Here is a 19,124-nt window from a genome sequence, read left to right on the forward strand (position 1 = left end):
GATTATATTAGGCTCTTTCAGATAATCTAAAATAATCTCCCTAACTTAAGTTCTAAAACTTTAATGCTATCTGCAAAGTCCTTTCTTGCCACATAACATAACATATCCATAGGTCCCAGGGATTTGGGCATGGACAACTTCAGGCAGTGGTCAGTATTCCGCCTACCGTAAGCTACTATGAGAGTTCTGATACGACACTTTTTATAGAGGTTTTCGTTTTTCATTTATTTTGGGTAAGTACCTAGGAGTGGAGCTGCTAGGTCATAGGGCAGATATATGTTTAACTTTGTAAGACACTGCCAGATATTTTTCCAACATGATTGTACCATTTCACACTGCAACCAATAAGGAGGGAGTATGGGAGTTCCAGTTGTTCCACATCCTCAACAATACTTGATGCTGTCAGCCTTTTTTGTTTTAGCCATTTTAGTGAGTACATGGTAGTATCTCCTCGTGTTTTTAATTTGGAATTCCCGGAAAATGATGTCAAGCACTTTTTCATATTCATGTCAGCCATTTACATTTATTTTTGTATGAAGTGTCTGTTCAAGTCTTTTAGCCATTTTTAATTTGGACCGTTGGTATGAGTTATCAGGGGCACCTGGGTAGCTAAGTGGTTGAGCAGATTGCCTTTGACACAGGGCATGATCCTAGGGTCCTGGGATCGAGTCCCACATCAGGGTGCCCACAGTGAGCCTGCTTCTCCCTCTGCCTGTACCTCTGCCTCTCTCATGAATAAATAAAATCTTTTTAAAAAATATAAATGAGTTATCAGCTCTTTATCAAATTCTTTATCAGATAAATGTACATATACACTACAAATTCTTTATCAGATAAATATACATATACACTACAAATATCTTCTCCTAGTCTGTCACTTGTCTATTCACTTTCTTAAAGATACCTTCTGATGAAAGTTTTATATTCATGTCTCTTTTATCAAACTTTTCTTCTACTGCCACTGCATTCTATGTCCTGTCTTAGATATTGCTGCCTACCTCAAGATCACAGAAATTCTCCTAGAAGTTTGTTTTACCTTTTACTTCTAGGTCTTTGATCCATCTCAAATTAATTTTTGTGTATTGGGTTAAACAGGTTTGGTTCCCCCCCTCCCCCATGATATTCAATAGTTTCAGCATTATTTGTTGAAAACATTTTACTTTCCTCACTCAATTGACTTGTGCCTTGTTTGAAAATCAACTGTCAGGACGCCTGGGTGGCTTAGCAGTTGGGTGTCTGCCTTCGGCCCAGGGTGTGATCCTGGGATCCAGGATTGAGTCCCACGTCGAGCTTCCTGCATGGAGTCTACTTCTGTGTGTGTGTGTGTGTGTGTGTGTGTGTTTCTCATGAATAAATAAATAAAATATTTAAAAAACAAAAAAAAATGAAAATCAACTGTCTCTAAGTATGGGCATGTCTCTGGACTCTATTCCATTTCATTCATCTCTGTTTATCCTTATGTAAATACCATACCATCTTGATTAAAGTTATTTAATAAATCTTTACGCTAGATAGTACAAATTCTCTGGTTTTGTTCTTCCTTTTCAAGACTGACTATTCTAGGTCTTTGGTACTTTCATATAATTTTAAAGTCAGCTTGTCAATTTCTATTTTTAAAAAGCCTTTGGGGGGATCCCTGGGTGGCTCAGCAGGTTTAGCGCCCGCCTTTGGCCCAGAGCGCGATCCTGGAGTCCCAGGATCGAGTCCCACATTGGGCTCCCGGCATGAAGCCTGCTTCTCCCTCCTCCTGTGTCTCTGCCTCTCTCTATGTCTATCATAAATAAATAAATAAATAAATAAATAAATAAATAAATAAATAAATAAATAAATCTAAAAAAATTAAAAAATAAAAAGCCTTCGGGATTATGACTGTGATTGCATTAAATGTGAAATACTAATTTTAAGTGGAAAACAGGAGAAATTCTGAGGACACAGAAAGTAAGAAAGGGGAGATTATGAATACCAAATGAAACAAATACTCAAAAACTCCATTAAATTTAACAACAGGGAAGTCACCAGAGCTTTCACAATGGTAGCTTCATTGCCCTGGTTGCAGAAAAAAACAAACTATAACAAAACATCCAATTTCCTCTTCGTTCTTATTACTAAAACACCTGAATTGTAGCTGGGCGTATAGATAGCTGAATAAAGACTATATTAACTATTTTTCCCTCTAGTTAAGTGTGATCACTGATCAAAAACCAGTTAATGGGCTATATGTGGATATGTCACATGCAACTTCTTCGAAGTATCCTTAAAAGAGTACCTTTCCCCTTTCCTTCTTGCTATGTGCAGGAGGCAGTTGGAATTCAAGCAGCCATCTCAACCACGAGGTAGCATTCTACACTGGCAGAACAGCAACAAAGAAGAGCCCAAGTCCCTGGTGATCATGGAGCTGCTGCCACACCATCTATGGTCTGCCTACCTATTAGGGCACCTGAGTAGCTCAGTCAGTTAAGCGCCTGCCTTCAGCTCAGGTCATGATCCCAGGGTCCTGTCCCAACCATGCACAATCCCTGCTCTCTGACATCTAAATACATCCTTAATCCACCTACCTTTCTTCATCTTTACGGTTACCCCTCTAGTTCAAATCACCATCATCTCTCATTTGGAATAATTCAATAGCATCCTCAGTGTGCTTTTTGTAACTTACGAAATCCTTCCCAGAGAGATGAAAAAGTTCTGGAAATAGACAGTAGTGACAGTTACATAAGAACATAAATGCCACCAAACTATACACCTAAAAGTGGCTAAAATGGTAAATTCTATGTGAAAAAAACCTTTTCTGTAAACTATAGCCTCCCTTATATTTTTCTAAATATTATATAGATGTCCTTTGCACTGAAGTCCTTAATCCATCTGGAAATTTCTGTTGCGAATGGACAGTAACAGGACTCTAATTTAGTCTTCATTCTATATGGATACCATGTATTTCAACATTTAGTGAACATTTAGTGCATCCTCCCGTTTTAGAATACCACTTAATGGTATACTAAGCAACGGTATACTAAGCTCCCATATTTATCTGTGTGTGTTTCTAGGCTTTCTATTCTATTCCATCTGACCACTTTTCTATCCCTGAACCAATACTATAGTAATTAATAATTAAGTAGTCTTAATTATTACGGCTTCATATTAAGTTTTGATATCTGGGAAGAAGGGACTTCATTTAATCTTTTTTATAAAGTTGATTTAGCCATTCTTAGTCCTTTGGCTTTCCATATATTTTAGGTTCAGCATGTCAAGATCCATGAAAAATTATGTACTATTTTAATTGGAATTCTGATGAATTTGTAGAATGGAGGAAAATGGACACCTTTATATATTGAGTCAACCCATGAATAAGGTGTATCTCTTCATTTACTTGGGTCTTCTGTTATATGTTTCAATAGAACACTATAATTCCTTCCCTAGAGGACTATACAATTTTAGTTTGATCTATTTCTAGATATCTTTAGTTTTGAATACTATTACAAATACCTTTTTAAATTAAAATTCCTAGTTATTGCTGGTACAGAGATGTTATTTTTTAATTCAGAAATCTTCCTGGGGGCGCGTGAGTGGCTTAGTGGTTGAGGGTCTGCCTTTGGCTTGGGTTGTGATCCCAAGATCCTGGGATCCAGTCCCACATCCGGCTCCCTGCAGGGAGCCTGCTTCTCCCTCTGCCTGTGTCTCTGCCTCTCTGTGTCTCTCATGAATAAATAAAATAAAATTTAAAAAAAGAACAATGAACTCTTCCTTAAGGTCATTTTTTCACCATTGAGTAATACTTCCCTTTCCTATGATTTGTGCTCTTTCCCCTTACTTTACCAATTCATGTATATGTATCCCTACACATATACACACACATTTTTGTAATGTTTCTGGGATGTTTATTCTATTACATTGTTCTGTCTCATATTACTATCACACTGTTTTGAATGCTGTAGTTTTATATTTTGATACAGTATGTCTAAACTTTTCTTAGCTATTTATGTTAGTTTACTTTTCCAGATAAATACTGCACCTATTTTGCATGTTCCTCCCCAGAGCCTACCTAAGTTATATAATCTGGGGGCTCTGAAGGCAATTCTGACACCCTTTAAACAAAGTAGCCTTTCTAATCACTCTTTATTACATCACCATCTACCTTCTTGTTAACTGATTTTGGGATCTTCCTCCCCCTACTGTAATTACTTGTTCATCACTGTATTCCCAGTGTCTAGAACAGTGTCTGGCACATACCAGGTGCACAAAAATGTTTGCTGAATAAATGGATGGGGATTTTAAATCTGGATAATTCAGAGAAACACAGGAAGGCAGGTTTTGAAGTCATGGTGAAAGAACTAGCTCAGTTTAAGAGGAAGTACTTAGATTACTCACAGGTGATTAATGTGTAGGCCTCAGGACAGCACCTGGGCACAAGAGTGACAAGTCACTGAGAAGGTCAAGGAGGAGAGTGCATGAAAGAAAGAAAAGAAAGAGATACTTGGAAATAACAAGTGCTGACAAGGATGTGGGAAAAAAGAAACCCTCGTGCACTGTTGGTGGGAATGAAAGCTGGTGCAGCCACGGTGGAAACCAGTATAGAAGTTCCCCAAAAAATTAAAGAATTACCACACAATCTAGTAATTCCTCTACTGGCTATTTACCCAAAGTAAATGAAAACATTAATTCAAAAAGATACAAGCACCCCTTATGTTTATTGCAGCATTATTTACAATAGCCAAGATACAGAAGCAGCCCAAGTGTGTATCCATGGATGAATGGAAAAGCAAGCACGATCTACATATGCAATGGACTATCACTCAGCCTTAAATAGGAATGGAATCTTGCCATTTTAAATACAGACGGATCTAAAGATTGTAACGTTAAGTGAAATAAGTCAGTCAAAGATAAATACTCTAAGATTTCCCTCCTGTGTGGGGATTTAAGAAACAAGGAAAAAGGGCAGGCCGGGTGGCTCAGCGGTTTAGCGCCTGCCTTCAGCCCAGGGCGTGATCCTGGAGACCCAGGATCGAGTCCCAGTCGGGCTCCCTGCATGGAGCCTGCTTCTCCCTCTGCCTGTGTCTCTGCCTCTCTCTCTCTCTCTCTCTCTTTCTGTCTCATAAATAAATAAAATTAAAAAAAAGTACACTTACAGTGAGGAGCAATAGGTAATGCATGGAATTGCTGAATATTTATATGACACACCTGAAACTAACGTTACATTCTATGTCAATCATACTTGAAAAATTTTAAAAATAAAAAAAAAATTCTAAAAAATAAAAAAAAAAAACCACAACACTCTGTATGAATCATACCTAGGGCGAGCGCAGAACCAATAATACGGAAACCAAAGAGAGGGGGGGGAAAAAATGAGGGCCAGAAAACGGGAAATGAATGTAAGAGCTGGGTTCATAAATCGCAGAAGCACCAGAAGCGCTTAGCTGAATTGGGTAAATACAATTTAACCTAAGGAACCTAAGCAATAACCTCATACCTCCAGTAGTAAAAAATAATTAAACAGAGAGCCCTATTAGACTACACATCAAAATCTGAGGAAAGGATTAATTCTGGAACCCTGTGGGGTCTTAACGTGACCGTTCGCGGCTTAAAGACCCATCAGCACCCGATCTATGCATCCCTTCGGGTGGGAGCTGGACGCCGTGGTCGGGCAGGCTCCCTTCTGAATGAGACTGTCGCCTGCTCCTTATCACCCTTCCGCGCCCGGGCAGTCGGGGCTCACCCCCGCAGGTGATTTCCGGGCCTCACACAGAAACCAGAGCTGGGCAGCGGCCGAGGAGGAGCGGGCGGCCGGCGCTCCGAGAGGCCCTCCGCCCCGCGGCAGGTGGCGAGCCGCTCGGGTCAGCGGGGGTGCCCGCCTCGCCCACGCCCTCGCCCTCGCCCGCCCCCGCGAGCCCGGACTCCGCTTCCTACCTGCCGGCACGCGGCCTCGGCCAGCCCTCTGCGGCTCAGCGCCGCGCCAGTCGGCAGGGAGCCCACCCTCCGCCGCCGCTCCAGCCTGAGCCCCCGGGCCGGCTACCGACGGCACGTGACCCCGCCCCCGTCGCGCCCCGCCCCCTCGGCCCGACTGGCGCCCCGCCTCCCGCCGGCGCGCCCCACCCACAAGCGCGTCGCTGGCCGATGACGTAGCCGGCGCAGGGACTCCTGACCGGGCCGACGTGCTGCAGCTTCGGTGGGGGAGAGAGGTATGTGGTGTCGGCTGTCCCCGCGAGCCGGGAAGTGGGGTGCGGGGGAAGCCGAGCGCTCCGGAGGAAAGCGGGGAGGGGAGGAGGAGACGCGGGAGCCTGTCCTGCGGGTGCTGGGGCACAGGGCGGCATCCCGCGCCGTCTCGGGGCCCTTCCTGCAGAGGCCGCGGGCCGTCCCGCAGTCCTTCGTGCATCCCCTCCCTGGAGGCCCGGGCTCGCGCCCGGCGTGGAAGTTCAAGGGGTAAGCTGCGTCCGCTGCGAGGGAGATTTTCCTCCTAGGGCATACCACTGGGGAGCCTGGTTTACGAGGTAAAAAACACAAGAGCTGGAGACCTGGATTCTCTCTCTCTCTCTCTTTTTTTTTTTTTTTTTTTTTTTAATTTCTTGCCCCGAAGCGACGGCTTGGTCTCTTCGCTCTATCGTATCAGTGGGATGAAAATGTTCGGCCTCGCCATACCTTTCACGGCTGCCGTTACGTGACTTCTGCCTCCCGGAATCTTATCTTTTATCATTATCCTGGGTGGGAATGGAAATCTCCTGACTCCTGTTCCAGAGCTGGATTGGGTACGCGGGCGTAGAGATATAGGCTGCTTGCTTTTATTTGTTTTTAGTATTATTTTTTTTTAATGGGTGGCCTTTGGAGGGAAGATTTCTGCATTAACATTCCGATATTTTAAAAATCAGAATATCTATGTTTTCCTCATGTCAGCCCGATGTTTTTCACAGACTTAAACGTTTAATCTGACATTTAACAACTTTGCCTCCTTTCAGAGGCAGATCTCCAAAGTATAAGGGTGTTTTTTTTTTTAATTTATTGTCACCTTACCTCTTTTATTTGCAGTTTAAAGGTCAGCTGCACCTTCTAGACTGGGAAAAAGATGGTTAACGTCTTGAAAGGAGTGCTGATAGAATGGTTAGTAGTTTTTGATACTTAATGCAATTTAAATCTCCGTATTGAATCTTGATGTATGTGTACCTCATCTAAAATCCATATTTTTGTTTCAAGACCTAAATAAATCCAGTCTTTTTTTTTTTAATTTTTATTTATTTATGATAGTCACACACACACACACACACACACAGAGAGAGAGAGAGAGAGAGAGAGGCAGAGACACAGGCAGAGGGAGAAGCAGGCTCCATGCACTGGGAGCCGGACGTGGGATTCATCCCGGGTCTCCAGGATCGCGCCCTGGGCCAAAGGTAGGCGCCAAACCGCTGCGCCACCCAGGGATCCCATAAATCCAGTCTTTTAGCTTTCTTAACTTTATTTTTCTTATGTAGTAACTGGGAGAGATTTTGTTGCTACCTTTCTTCCTGGTACCAGATTTCAAGGTCTCAGTCCAGTTAATGTAATTGACACATTTCCAACACCTGTTGGTCCGGAGCAGTGTATTTTTTTTTTTTTTAGATCAGCGCTCTTTAGGGGAGCAGCTCTGGTATTGTCCTCCAATCAGTGACTCAAAATTTAGTCTGCCTAGGTCTTCATCATCACAAACTAGTCTTGAAAGAGTAAGCAAATCAAGAGCTAATGGAAGGCTTACACTAGGCACACATTTAATGAAGCTAGAAACCTTAATGGGCAGCATTGAATTTCTCAAAGCAAGCTACGTAGGACTTTGTGTTAGACAGTCTGAAAACCTGAATTATTGGACCAGTCCTTGCGCAGTCTCTACTTGTTGATAGCAGGGCTGTGGGAGGAGCAAAACCAAACTGTAGGATACTTCTGGCATTTAGAGCAGCATTGTCCTGTGGGGCACCTGGGTGGCTCAGTGGTTAAGTGTCTGCCTTCAGTTCACATCGTGGTCCCTGGGTCCTGAGATCGAGTCCCACATCAGGTTCCCCATGGGGAGCCTACTTCTCTCCCTCTGCCTCTCTGTGTCTCTCATGAATAAATAAATAAAGTCTTTTTTTAAAAAATGGAACAGGGACGACTGGGTGGCTCTGTGGTTGAGCATCTGCCTTCGACTCAGGTAATGATCCCAGGATCCTGGATCAAGTACCACATCAGGGATGTGCAGGGAGCCTGCTTCTCCCTCTGCCTATGTCTGTCTCTCATGAATAAATAAAATCTTTAAAGAAAAAAATAGAGTAGCATTGTCCTATAGAAATATAATGTAAGCCACGTATGTAGGCTTAAGTCTTCTAGTAGCCACATTAAGAGTTAATTGAAGCACCTGATATTAATGTTTTATTTAACCCAGTGTTTCCAAGATATTTCAACACGTTCTAAATCTTCAAAGTTTGTACTAAGATTTCAAAATTCTGCTAAGTCCTTTTTCATACCACAGCTTCAAAATCCAGTGTGGAGTTCACTTTTACAGCCCATCCCACAGGCCGGCCACATTTCAAGTGCCCAGTAGTGAGCAGTGCAGATTTAATGTTTGGATAGAGACACAACAAAGACAAGAAAAGAGCCAGTGATATAGGAGGGAAGCTAAGAGGGAAGGTTTCGTGAAGGTAAGTGGGCCATGTCCAGTGATGATGAGAAGTGGAATAGGATGAAAAACTTGTAGTCAACGATTTCTTCCTTCCTTCCTTTGAAGAGCTTTTCAGCTATGAGAGCTGTTTTAGTGGAGAGGTAGGATAGATTGGAGTATTTTGGAAAGGGAAAAAGTAGGTGAGGAAGTGGAGACTCTTTGGGGAAGTTTTGTTGTAATAATTGAGCAATGGAGTGGAGAAATTGGTTGATAACTGAGGAAGGATGTAATAAGGGTCTCTGATTCTTGTTATTTTGGTTTTAGAGTGAGAGACTAGAATGTATGTTGATAAGACTAAACTGCTTAGAGGAAAACATTTGGGAAAGTGAGGGGACAGGATCCAGATCCCATTAAGTTCTAAACACATGTGCTGTTTTCTTTTGAAAACCTTGTAGGCTAATTTTTTATTTTATTTTTCCTAAAACTTTGTTGGAACTAATAGAAACGTTTTCCTCACTGGTCTTTGAATGCTTTTTTTGGTTTTGTTTTGTTTTTAAGATTTTATTTATTTATGAGAGACAGAGAGAAAGGCAGAGACACAGGCAGAGGGAGAAGCAGGCTCCATGCAGTGAGCCCGATACAGGACTGGATCTTGGGACCCTGGAATCACACCCTCGGCCGAAGACAGGCACTAAACCGCTGAGCCACCCAGGCGTCCCCGTTTTGTTTTGTTTTGTTTTGTTTTGTTTTGTTTTTTAAACACAAAGGATACATAATGTCAGCTATCAGTTTTCCCCCTTTTGTTTCTTCTGACTCTTTGATCTTCACCTCTGGATTTAATAAATCTCTCTTGTAAGATTTTTGTATTTTTTTGTTGACGTTACATTTCATTTATCTAGACTCTATTGGGAGGAGGGGCATATTCGGTAAAGATCTGAATTCACTTTTGTTTATTGGTTGAACAATTGTTTCACACCATTTATTCCCTTCTCTCATGATAGATGATACCTCTTTTTATCATTGCTTCACTCTCCTACTTTGCTTAATCCTGTCCCATATGCATTCTTTGTCATTGTTGTCTATTCAAGAATAAACTTAGAATAATTTAGTCTGTCTGAATCCTTTTGGCATGATGATTGGGATTGTGTTAAGTCTATAATTTGAAAAATTATCGTGGGTGGACTGCATTTTAAAGAGCGTAACTGTAGGAGACTCATTAAAATCTCAGCAGTAGGCTTTCAGTGTAGCCTTGAGGACAGAGTACAGATTTGTGAGAGGAGCTGAGGTGTTAGTTTCCTAATTTGCTGAGCTGCCTGTCTGGTTTGCTATCATGTAATCAAACCTCTGAATTCTACCTGGGTTCTAACGGCCCACTATCACTTTGCTTTTTCTATGTAATCCCCCAGACTAGCAGCACCAGTATCATCTGGAACTTGTTAGAAATGTAAATTTTCAGACTTCACCCTAAATCTCCTAATTAGAATTGTGTATGCAAAGGAACTTATTAAGAAACATTTTAAGTTTGAGAAGCACTTAATTGGCTTAAGTGTGATCATCAGTTTTCCTCTGGAGAATTGTTTTGCACTAGAACCACTAAAATTTTATTATGCAGATGGACACTATCCTTGTGAAACTTTAATTTTTTCCTTCAAGGTGAATTCTAAAGTGTAGCTTGCACAATTTTTCAAAAGAATAACTGTCAAAAAAAAAAAAAAAAGAATAACTGTCTTCCCAAAGATTAAATCTTCCAAAAAGAGTTGAGCCCTAAGAAATAACAGATTCATGAAGGACATGGTCAGGGCTGTTGGGTACTTCACAATCAGATGTACATGTTGGGGTGGTAATTGGAAAAGTCCTTCAGCTTCCTTCATGTCTGTATTTGATGCCAAAGAGAAGATTCCTTAGTAATATATATAGTATCTGTTTATTCATAATCCCCATAGATTATGTGGAGCCTTTAGGTGTACTGGAGTATGAATTTGACAGGTCTGGAGTTTATAGGCAAAACACTCAATCTCCTAAAACTACTTCCATTATTCCAGTGATTCTTTCCAAATTCCAGCCTTTTTACCATCGAAGGTCATCTATAATAGCATATATAGTGCTGTTCCACTTACTCTCTTCAGGCAGCCAGCAAAATACTGCTCAGGTGTGTATGGCCTCATTCAAGAGGGGAGTCTTAATTTGACACCTGCCTTAGAATGCCTTCACTTATTGCCATATTTAAATTCCGCGTCTGTCCGTTCCTTTTAACTGGTTAGGAGTCTATAAGAAAGAAGCAAATCATATTAATGGCCATTAAGGCCCAACTATCGGTGAATTGGAAAAAAGGTACTGGGATAGGAGAGGATGCTTTCCTCAAAGGCTTATTTTATCAAATACCAAAATCTAAAGCTAAATTGAAGTTCTTTTGTTTATAAATTTGTGTTTTTATATCAAAATGAGATTGATGAAAACTTCCTCTTTGTTGGGATCCACCACTATCAACTGCCAGCCTCACACTAAGCCTTTTCCCGAATTTAGCCAAGCGCAGCAATATCAAAGCAAGTAGCATATCCCAACAAATTGCAGGTGCTCGAGCAGACCCCAGGTGTGACAGTTATTACACCTGGTTTGGCAAGTGCTTCCATAAGGAAGATTTGTTGCAGAGGTGCAAATTCCAACTAGTTTACAGCATAATAGCAAAGAATCTGGAGAAATAGGTGGTATTAGACCAGCTTACCCTTTTAGGCTTGGCATCTAAACTGGTATTGTATATGAGAAGCAAATAACTAAGGCGAAACCAGTCTTAACCATTATTCTGTTCTTTCACAGCATTTATATTATCTCTTGTGAGCCTCTGCTTCTCAGAAGGGCCATATTCACTGAAGTTTCCTGGCCACTCAGAACAGTGCCTAAAATATATACCGGAGATATTTAGTAAATATTTGTTTACTAGATGAATTTTGTCAACAGAATTGAGTCAAGGAATGTAATCTCAGTCTAAGTCCTATGTTACTAATGTTCCTTTTAGAGCTTCTCTTGTTACCACAGTGATAATAGTGGATATAAGAGTAGATTCTGATAACTTGGATTCAAGTTTCAGTATGAAAACGATTTGTCCACCAAACTTCCTTTTTGGCTAGTTACATCAAAATAGCTTTTAAATGAAGTGACTATTGGCTTCCAGTCTTAGTTGTTTTTAAGATTTTATTTATGTATTTGGCACAACACAAGCACGGAGAGTGGCAGGCAGAGGGAGAGGGAGAAGCAGACTCCCTGCTGAGCAAGGAGCCCAATGATGGCCTCGACTCCAGGACCCTGGGATCATAGCCTGAGCCACCCAGGTGCCCAGTCTTAGTTTTTAAAGAACGGGCTCTCACCGAGCTATTGATATAAATAATAGAAGTACTGTCCTCAGCAGCTGATCTAGAAAGCAATTCGTAATAGGTTTTTTGAGCTTTTATATGGTTTAACACAATAATTCCATTTCTAGAAGTTTATCCTAAAGAAATGACCCTAAGGAAATATCAGAACTGTGGATAAAGGGATCCCTGGGTGGCGCAGTGGTTTGGCGCCTGCCTTTGGCCCAGGATGCGATCCTGGAGACCCAGTATCAAATCCCACGTCGGGCTCCCGGTGCATGGAGCCTGCTTCTCCCTCTGCCTGTCTCTGCCTCTCTCTCTCTCTCTCTCTCTCTCTCTGTGTGACTATCATAAATAAATAAAAATTTAAAAAAAAAAGAAAGAACTGTGGATAAAAATGTAGGAGATTGAGGAGCATCTGGGTGGCTCAGTTGGTTAATCATCTGACTCTTGATATCAGCTCAGGTTGTCATCTCAGGGTTGGGAGATCTAGCCCCGCTTTGTTGGGGTTCCCTGCTCAGCATGGAGTCTGCTTGAGATTCTCTGATTCTCTCTCTGTCCCTCCCTGCTGCATGTGCTAGCATGCATGTACACTCTCTCAAATCTTAAATAAATGTTGGTAATTGAATGTGCTAATAAAGTATAGAAGCTGGAGCTAGAGGCTATAATGCTAAGCAAAATAATTCAGTCAGAGAAAGATAAATACTGTATGACTTCACTCGTGAAATTTAAGAAATAAGCAAGTGGAAAAAAGCAAGACGAATCAGGAAATAGACCCTTAATTATAGAGAACAAACTGATGGTGATGGAGATAGGAAGTACACTTGTGGTGATAAGCACCAGCCATTAAATGGAAATGTTGAATCACTATAATGTACATCTGAAACTATTATACTATATGTTAACTGGAATTAAAATAACTTTAAAAGCTAAAAAATAAAGCATTGATTGTGATATTTTATAATCAAATAATGTAGCAATTAAAATACTTGAAAACATTTTAAGTAGTATAGGGCAATGATACTGTGTAATACAACATTAAATAAAAAAGGCTGAATGCCTTCCTGAAATGACACTGAGCATTTATGGATACTATACTAAGCACTTGGTAATATTCGGTTCTCACAACAATCCTATGAGATACAGGTATTATTATCCCAATTTTATAGATACAGAAATTAAGGCACAGAAATTAATTGCTCAGGATTACAAGGCTGCTAAGATGGGATTCTAAACCATAGTATTCTGGCTTCAGAGCCCAAGCTACTAAGCCTGATGTAAACTAACACAAAACTAAGCATAATATTGTATTAAGTTTTTTTAAAAGAATGTATGTATATGCTTAGAATATCATAGACACAGGTTAGCAATAACAAATATTTTTGTAACAGCAAATCCTTTAATAGGGATAGAAGTAGGTAATATACATATTTAAGTTGACTGAGCTGGGGCTTGGGGTTTAGGCTGAGTCTAGTACTTTAGCATCGTGTTTTGTTTTGTTTTTAACAATAAACCTGTTGTAGGTCATATTGGGAACTTGGGACTGTTATTCTGGTTAGCTCAGTGTCCCCTGTGGTGGCCCTTTCTTTCTCTTAAGACCCTAGTCATTTGAAATACTTATTGAGCACCTACAGTATGCTGGACCCTATTAAAGGTACCTATATCTCAAGCTGGACAATACCCTTATTCCAAAAACACTTTGGAAAATGCTTATAAGAAGGTAATAAACTTAAAGCCATTTCATGTTCAGTAACAGTTTTCTAAAACATTCTGTTCTTAGGACATACAGAATTTGGAGAATTTAAGATTTTTTAAGTAATTGTACCTCTTAGCTAATTATTATCAGGAAGGATATTTACTGTTGACAGAGCCAAGATTATCATTCTGACAGAACAGATAATGCAGGTGACCAGTGAAGTCCATGATCAGTTTTACAGCTAACTACATCATCTTAGTAGAGCCGTTGTGGTATAATACTTTTTTAGAATTATGTTTTACAGGAGTTATACTCAGGTTATGTAGGAAGGAGTTGATTGCTATCTACCCTTCATATCTCCAGGTCAGAGACACGTTTTTCTTACTCACTAGCCCTGATCTCAGAACTTCAGGTATGTCTATGGGTACCTGGTTTAGTTTTTCTTTTCTTGCCAGCAGGTTCTCCTCCCATAGACTCTCTACATGAGGAAGTAGAATAAATAGCCCTGTATTCAGGCAAAATACTCTAGTTACCTTAATATTTCATAACAAAAGTCTCTTAAATTTTGTCCTTTTGAATCATTATAAATTATATTTCAGATACGTGCTAGAGAATTCAGTCTCAAAATGATATGTTTTCTTTCAAAAAATGTCATTGAGGTGATTAATAATGGAAGTAGTAAATTCAGTCTCTCACTGACCACTTACTTTTTAAGTATCTCATTTGTCCATTAGTAGTGTTTCCCCAGGTATGGGGAATGCCACTGATGTTCAAGCTGATTTGTAGTAGAACACAAAAGGGAGGGGGAAGACAAAAATTGTTTTTATATGACCAGTTTATTTGAGGAAAAAAAAACATGTCTGGATGACTAGTGATTCATACCAGGTTAAGCTTAAAAAGTTGATTTAAAGGCAATTTTTTTTTTAAGATTTTATTTATTCATGAGAGACAGAGAGAGAGGCAGAGACACAGGCAGAGGGAGAAGCAGGCTTCATGCAGGGAACCCAATGCGGGACTCAATCCTGGGACTACAGGACCATGCCCTGGGCTGAAGGCAGGCGCTAAACTGCTGAGCCACCCAGGGATCCCCAAGATTTAAAGGCAATTTAAAGAAAATAAATGATATGTTGTGCAGGTGTTACAAGAGATGGTTAAATTAGCAAGGATAGTAGGCAAATGGCAAAAAATTTAAAAACACCAACATGCCAATTTAAAGCACATAAGTGAGTCCCCTTGGCACTTAGATCTCAATCCTTATTATACCTGTTCCCAGTACCTGACACAGTGGATTGCTTCCTCTTCCTGAATGTCCTACATTCACTTAACCTTCCAGGACTCAGGGTTTTCTTTCTACCTCAGTGGTCACTGCTTTATAATCTACTTTGCTGATTTGTCCTTTTCTTCTTAACCTTTTGATATTGTTGAGACTGGTGCTTGGTCCTTGGTCTCTTCTCTGTAGCTATATTCACTCCCTTGTCGGGGCTTGAGGACTGACTTTTTCTCTTCAGTCTGGACTTAGCTAATGAAATCCAGAATTGTATAACCACCTTCTTACTCACTTTCTTCACTTGGGTGCCGGTAGGCATCTCAAATGTAACATGCCTAAACCCAACTCTTGATCTTCCCAGCAAACCTGTTCTTACTTCCTTTTCATTTGCTCTGACTGAAAATGTTGGGAGTCTCCTTAATTATTCTCTTTCAAGCTGAAGTCTAGTCTCAGCAAATTATGTTGGCTTTATATTCTTTGTATATCTAGAATCCAGCCACCTCTCATCATTTCACTGTTACCACATAGGTCCAAACTATTATCGTCTCTTAACCCGGGTTACTGTAGTCATCTTCTGATCTGTCTCCCTGTTTTTACCCCTGCCTTCAATACCTACAGTCTTCTCTTAACCCTGCAGGCAGTATGATCTTTATATTTAAAATTGAAGTCAATTTATAAGTTAAATCATGTCATTCAGTAAAAACCAAACTTGCTAAAATCACCTCCGAGGCCCTATGTAATCTGATCTAGCCGTAACTAACTTTCTGACCTCATTTCCCTCGTCTATGCCCTCTAGTCACCACCCCCCCCCATGGCCTTGCCATTCACTCTGCCTAAAATGTTCTTGCCTGAGTCTACCCGCCTTGCTTACTAACTCCTCCTGTTTGTTCAGATGTCACTCACTGCTCAGTATGGCTTTCCCTGCTTCCCCTGTTCAGACTTTCAAGATCCTATCACTCTCACCACTGCCATTTTTCATCCTACTTCCCTGCTCTGTGTGTTTGTGTCTGTGTGTCTGTGTGTGTGTGTGTGTGCTACCAGTAGAATGCAAGCTCTGTAACAGGATTCTGAATTACTTTGTTCACTGCTGGATACCTAGGACCAGAGTAGTGCCTAGCATATGACAGGTGCTCAGTAAATATTTATTGAATGAATGAATAAAGCTTTAAGTATCAAATTTACTTCTGAACCAATCAATTATATACATTAGAATGGTCATTCTAATACTGCAACCATAGACTATGACTGAATTTTGCCAAACCTAAGTGAACAAGTATAACCTAAGTGTTCTGAACCTAAGTGTAAGATGACAAACTAAATTTTAAAATGTGTCAGTTCTGATGTGGGCAGGCTTATTTATTTATTCACATCATTTTATAGTATAGTAAATTGTTTGAAAATCATTGAATGATAAGTTACTGAAAATAATTAAAATCATATTTTCAGAAAGACTTGACTTTATTAACAGTTAATATGCCATGAACATACTCATTTACTGATTGAAATAAATCCTTTACCCTTGTTAGCTTCACTTATACCTAGTTTGTACTTGAAAGAAGTAAAACTTGTTTTTATGTTTTTAGGTAATTACACTGACCTCTTTTGAATTCAGTCATCTTTGTAATGGATGTTGTCATTCCTTAAGAAACATAAGATTTTATGAAGTTACATTTTCTCTAAGATTTTAAAAAAACTGTGCAACTTGACATTTTTATATTCATCTTTTGCTAAACACATTATTGTACATTAGGTCTAAAGAGTGTCCTTTGTTGTGATTCAGGGTTTTTACAGCAGAGATATGTTTCTGTAAGTTCTATAAATTTGGGGTTTGTTTGGGTTTTTTAGGTTTATGTGCTTATTTGAGAGAGAGCAAGAGCATGTGCACATGCTCTGGGGGGAGGGCAGAGGAAAAAGGAGAGAGAATCTTAAGCAGACTCTACACTGAGCACAAAGCCCAACACGGGGCTTGGTTCCAGGACCCTGAGATCATGACCTGACCTGAAATCAAGAGTTGGACACTTAACCAACTGACCCACCCAGGCATCCCATGTAAATCCTAGAATTTGGATCTCTCTTTTCCTTGTGACTTATTCTATTCATTCCAAACTAAAAATCACAAATAAATAGAATTTGTATCTGTTCTTTGAACTCAGTATCCTGAAGAAGATTTTGGTAGGATTTCCTTTAAAGATTCTGAGTGAGGGGATCCTTGGGTGGCTCAGTGGTTTAGCACCTGCCTTCGGTCCAAGGCATGATCCTGGAGTCCCGGGATTGAGTCCCGCATCAGGCTCTCTGCATGGAGCCTGCTTCTCCCTCTACCTGTGTCTCTGCCCCTCTCTCTCTCTCTCTCTCTCTCTCTCTCATGAATAAATATTTTTTTAAAAAAAGATTCTAAGTGAGTTCAAATTTAGGAAGTTCAGAATTTTAAGGAAGGAAGAAAAACTGAGAACCTACTGCAAGCCAAACACCATCTTTGGAATTATTCTCTTTTAATTTAAAGGAGAATAACTTAATTATTCTCTTTTAATTAATAAACTGTTAATAACAGTTATGTGGGCTCATTTTGAGGCTTTAGAGATTAAGTACATAGTAATGTCACGCAAGTGATAAAGCTGGGATTGAATTCAGATCTGACTTTTGCTGTACACCCTACTTTATCACAGTGACTGTTTAACTGGTTTTGTAAATTAAATTTTTCACTGACAAGATAGTGAAAAATCTATTGTCTTCTTAAATGTAATGGTCATGGGCAAGTAAGGAAATTCATTTTTTAAATCAGTTAAGCGAGGTGTGGTTCTAAGCCCTATTAACTACAAACCTCTGAACATTACTTGTTCACTTGTCAGTGACAAATTACTGTTTTAAAATCTCATTGGCCTCTTTCTCTAAAACCTAAAGGAACAGTTCTAAAATGAAGTCATGAAAAAAATAAATAAAATGAAGTTATGTCTACAAATCATTAATGCTTGAGACAGAGGGAATGACGGATTGAGTTAACAGTTTAGAACTTTTTGAGTTATTCTAAAAATTCTGCATGCCCAATTCTAATTGCTTAGGTATAATTTGATAACACAATGTGTCATTATCTTGTGTTTGTCTCTGCAGTGACCCTGCCATGAAGCAGTTCCTGCTGTACTTGGATGAATCAAATGCCTTAGGGAAGAAGTTCATCATTCAAGACATTGATGACACTCATGTCTTTGTTATAGCAGAGTTGGTTAATGTCCTCCAGGAGCGAGTAGGTGAATTAATGGACCAAAATGCTTTTTCTCTTACCCAGAAGTGAAAGTACTCAATATTGACCACTTAGGAATTACAAGTAGCAAATGTGAGAGACTGTCACTATTCGGTGTCCTACATGACAGATTAGACTTAGCTGCTTAGTTGCATATTATGGGAAAAACTGTGATGTCATTTGTTCAGAAAAAAGTCCCTGAAATGATTTTCTTGTTGTTTTTTCGGTATATGTACTCTAGGATTTAAAAAAAGAAAGAAAAAACTTTAATGATTGTCTGTAATTTGACTTTTATTATCCTACATTAAAATATAAATATAAATGGTTTTCCTACCTTTTTAATACCAATTTAATACATTAAGAATATAATGGAATATGCATTTATCAGTTTAATCTAGGTGTTTGTTTGCTTGTTCCTGCTAATAATTGTAGAATTTTATAATCTGGGTGGTGTTCTGTTCTAATTAGAAACTTCACATTAATTATTTAGGTAAGTATACCAAGGTGGGACCTTTGGTAATATTTATGTCTTTACAAATATCTGGATACTGGCCAGCTTTATTGATGAAGAAGGTGGGAAAGAGAACCATGGAACATTGATGTAAGCTATACTTTGCATTTCCCTAGAAATACAGTTTTAAAAGTACAGAGGGCCTGGGCTGCCTGGGCAGCTCATTTAAGCGTCCGATTCTTATCTCAGGATCATGAGTTCAAGACCCTTATTGTGCTCCACACTGGGCATGGAGCCTACTTTAAAAAAAAAAAAAAAAAGTGTGGAAGAAATAACCAAATGGGAAAGGGACATGGTGCCTTGCAAGCTTTAGCTTTTCCTTGTTCAAACTTTTTTAGTCACATTTTCCTTTCCCATCAGGGCAAGTGTTTTTTTGTTTAAAAAAAAAAAAAATCAGTTTTAAAGAAAGGGAAAGAGGAGTAGATAGAAATAAATTGAGTCTTATGGGAAGTGGCATGATTAGGATAAGATCTATTGCCTATGG

General features: G+C 39.7%; 2 protein-coding genes across 3 annotated transcripts in view; one reads left to right on the plus strand and one right to left on the minus strand.

The window, feature by feature from the left end:
- The window catches only part of SERAC1 (serine active site containing 1), a 71,975-nt gene extending 65,988 nt beyond the window's left edge, over nucleotides 1-5,987 (minus strand). Inside the window, exon 1 of the mRNA XM_041746260.1 lies at nucleotides 5,899-5,987. The gene's annotated coding sequence lies outside the window, so the exon portion shown is untranslated. The remainder of the gene's footprint in view (nucleotides 1-5,898) is intronic.
- A 116-nt stretch (nucleotides 5,988-6,103) lies between these two features.
- Nucleotides 6,104-18,451, plus strand: GTF2H5 (general transcription factor IIH subunit 5). 2 transcript variants are annotated; one of them, XM_041735592.1, is made up of 3 exons: nucleotides 6,104-6,170; nucleotides 7,012-7,083; nucleotides 18,000-18,451. In XM_041735592.1, the coding sequence occupies exons 2-3, from the start codon at nucleotides 7,049-7,051 to the stop codon at nucleotides 18,178-18,180; spliced, it is 216 nt and encodes a 71-aa protein (XP_041591526.1). In that variant the 5' UTR covers nucleotides 6,104-6,170; nucleotides 7,012-7,048; the 3' UTR covers nucleotides 18,181-18,451. The 2 variants fall into 2 exon arrangements, with proteins under 2 accessions (XP_041591526.1, XP_041591520.1); XM_041735586.1 differs by lacking the exon at nucleotides 6,104-6,170 and adding an exon at nucleotides 6,182-6,411.
- The last annotated feature ends 673 nt before the right edge of the window (nucleotides 18,452-19,124 follow it).

Source organism: Vulpes lagopus, chromosome 2 (genome assembly GCF_018345385.1).
Source record: "Vulpes lagopus strain Blue_001 chromosome 2, ASM1834538v1, whole genome shotgun sequence".
Classification (NCBI taxonomy): domain Eukaryota; kingdom Metazoa; phylum Chordata; class Mammalia; order Carnivora; family Canidae; genus Vulpes; species Vulpes lagopus.

Bases quoted from the DNA above. Each gene is read 5' to 3' on its own strand.
- GTF2H5 (XM_041735592.1), top strand. From the start codon at position 7,049: ATGGTTAACGTCTTGAAAGGAGTGCTGATAGAATG. The intron at 7,084-17,999 runs GTTAGTAGTTTT...TTGTCTCTGCAG, and splicing joins AAAGGAGTGCTGATAGAATG to TGACCCTGCCATGAAGCAGT.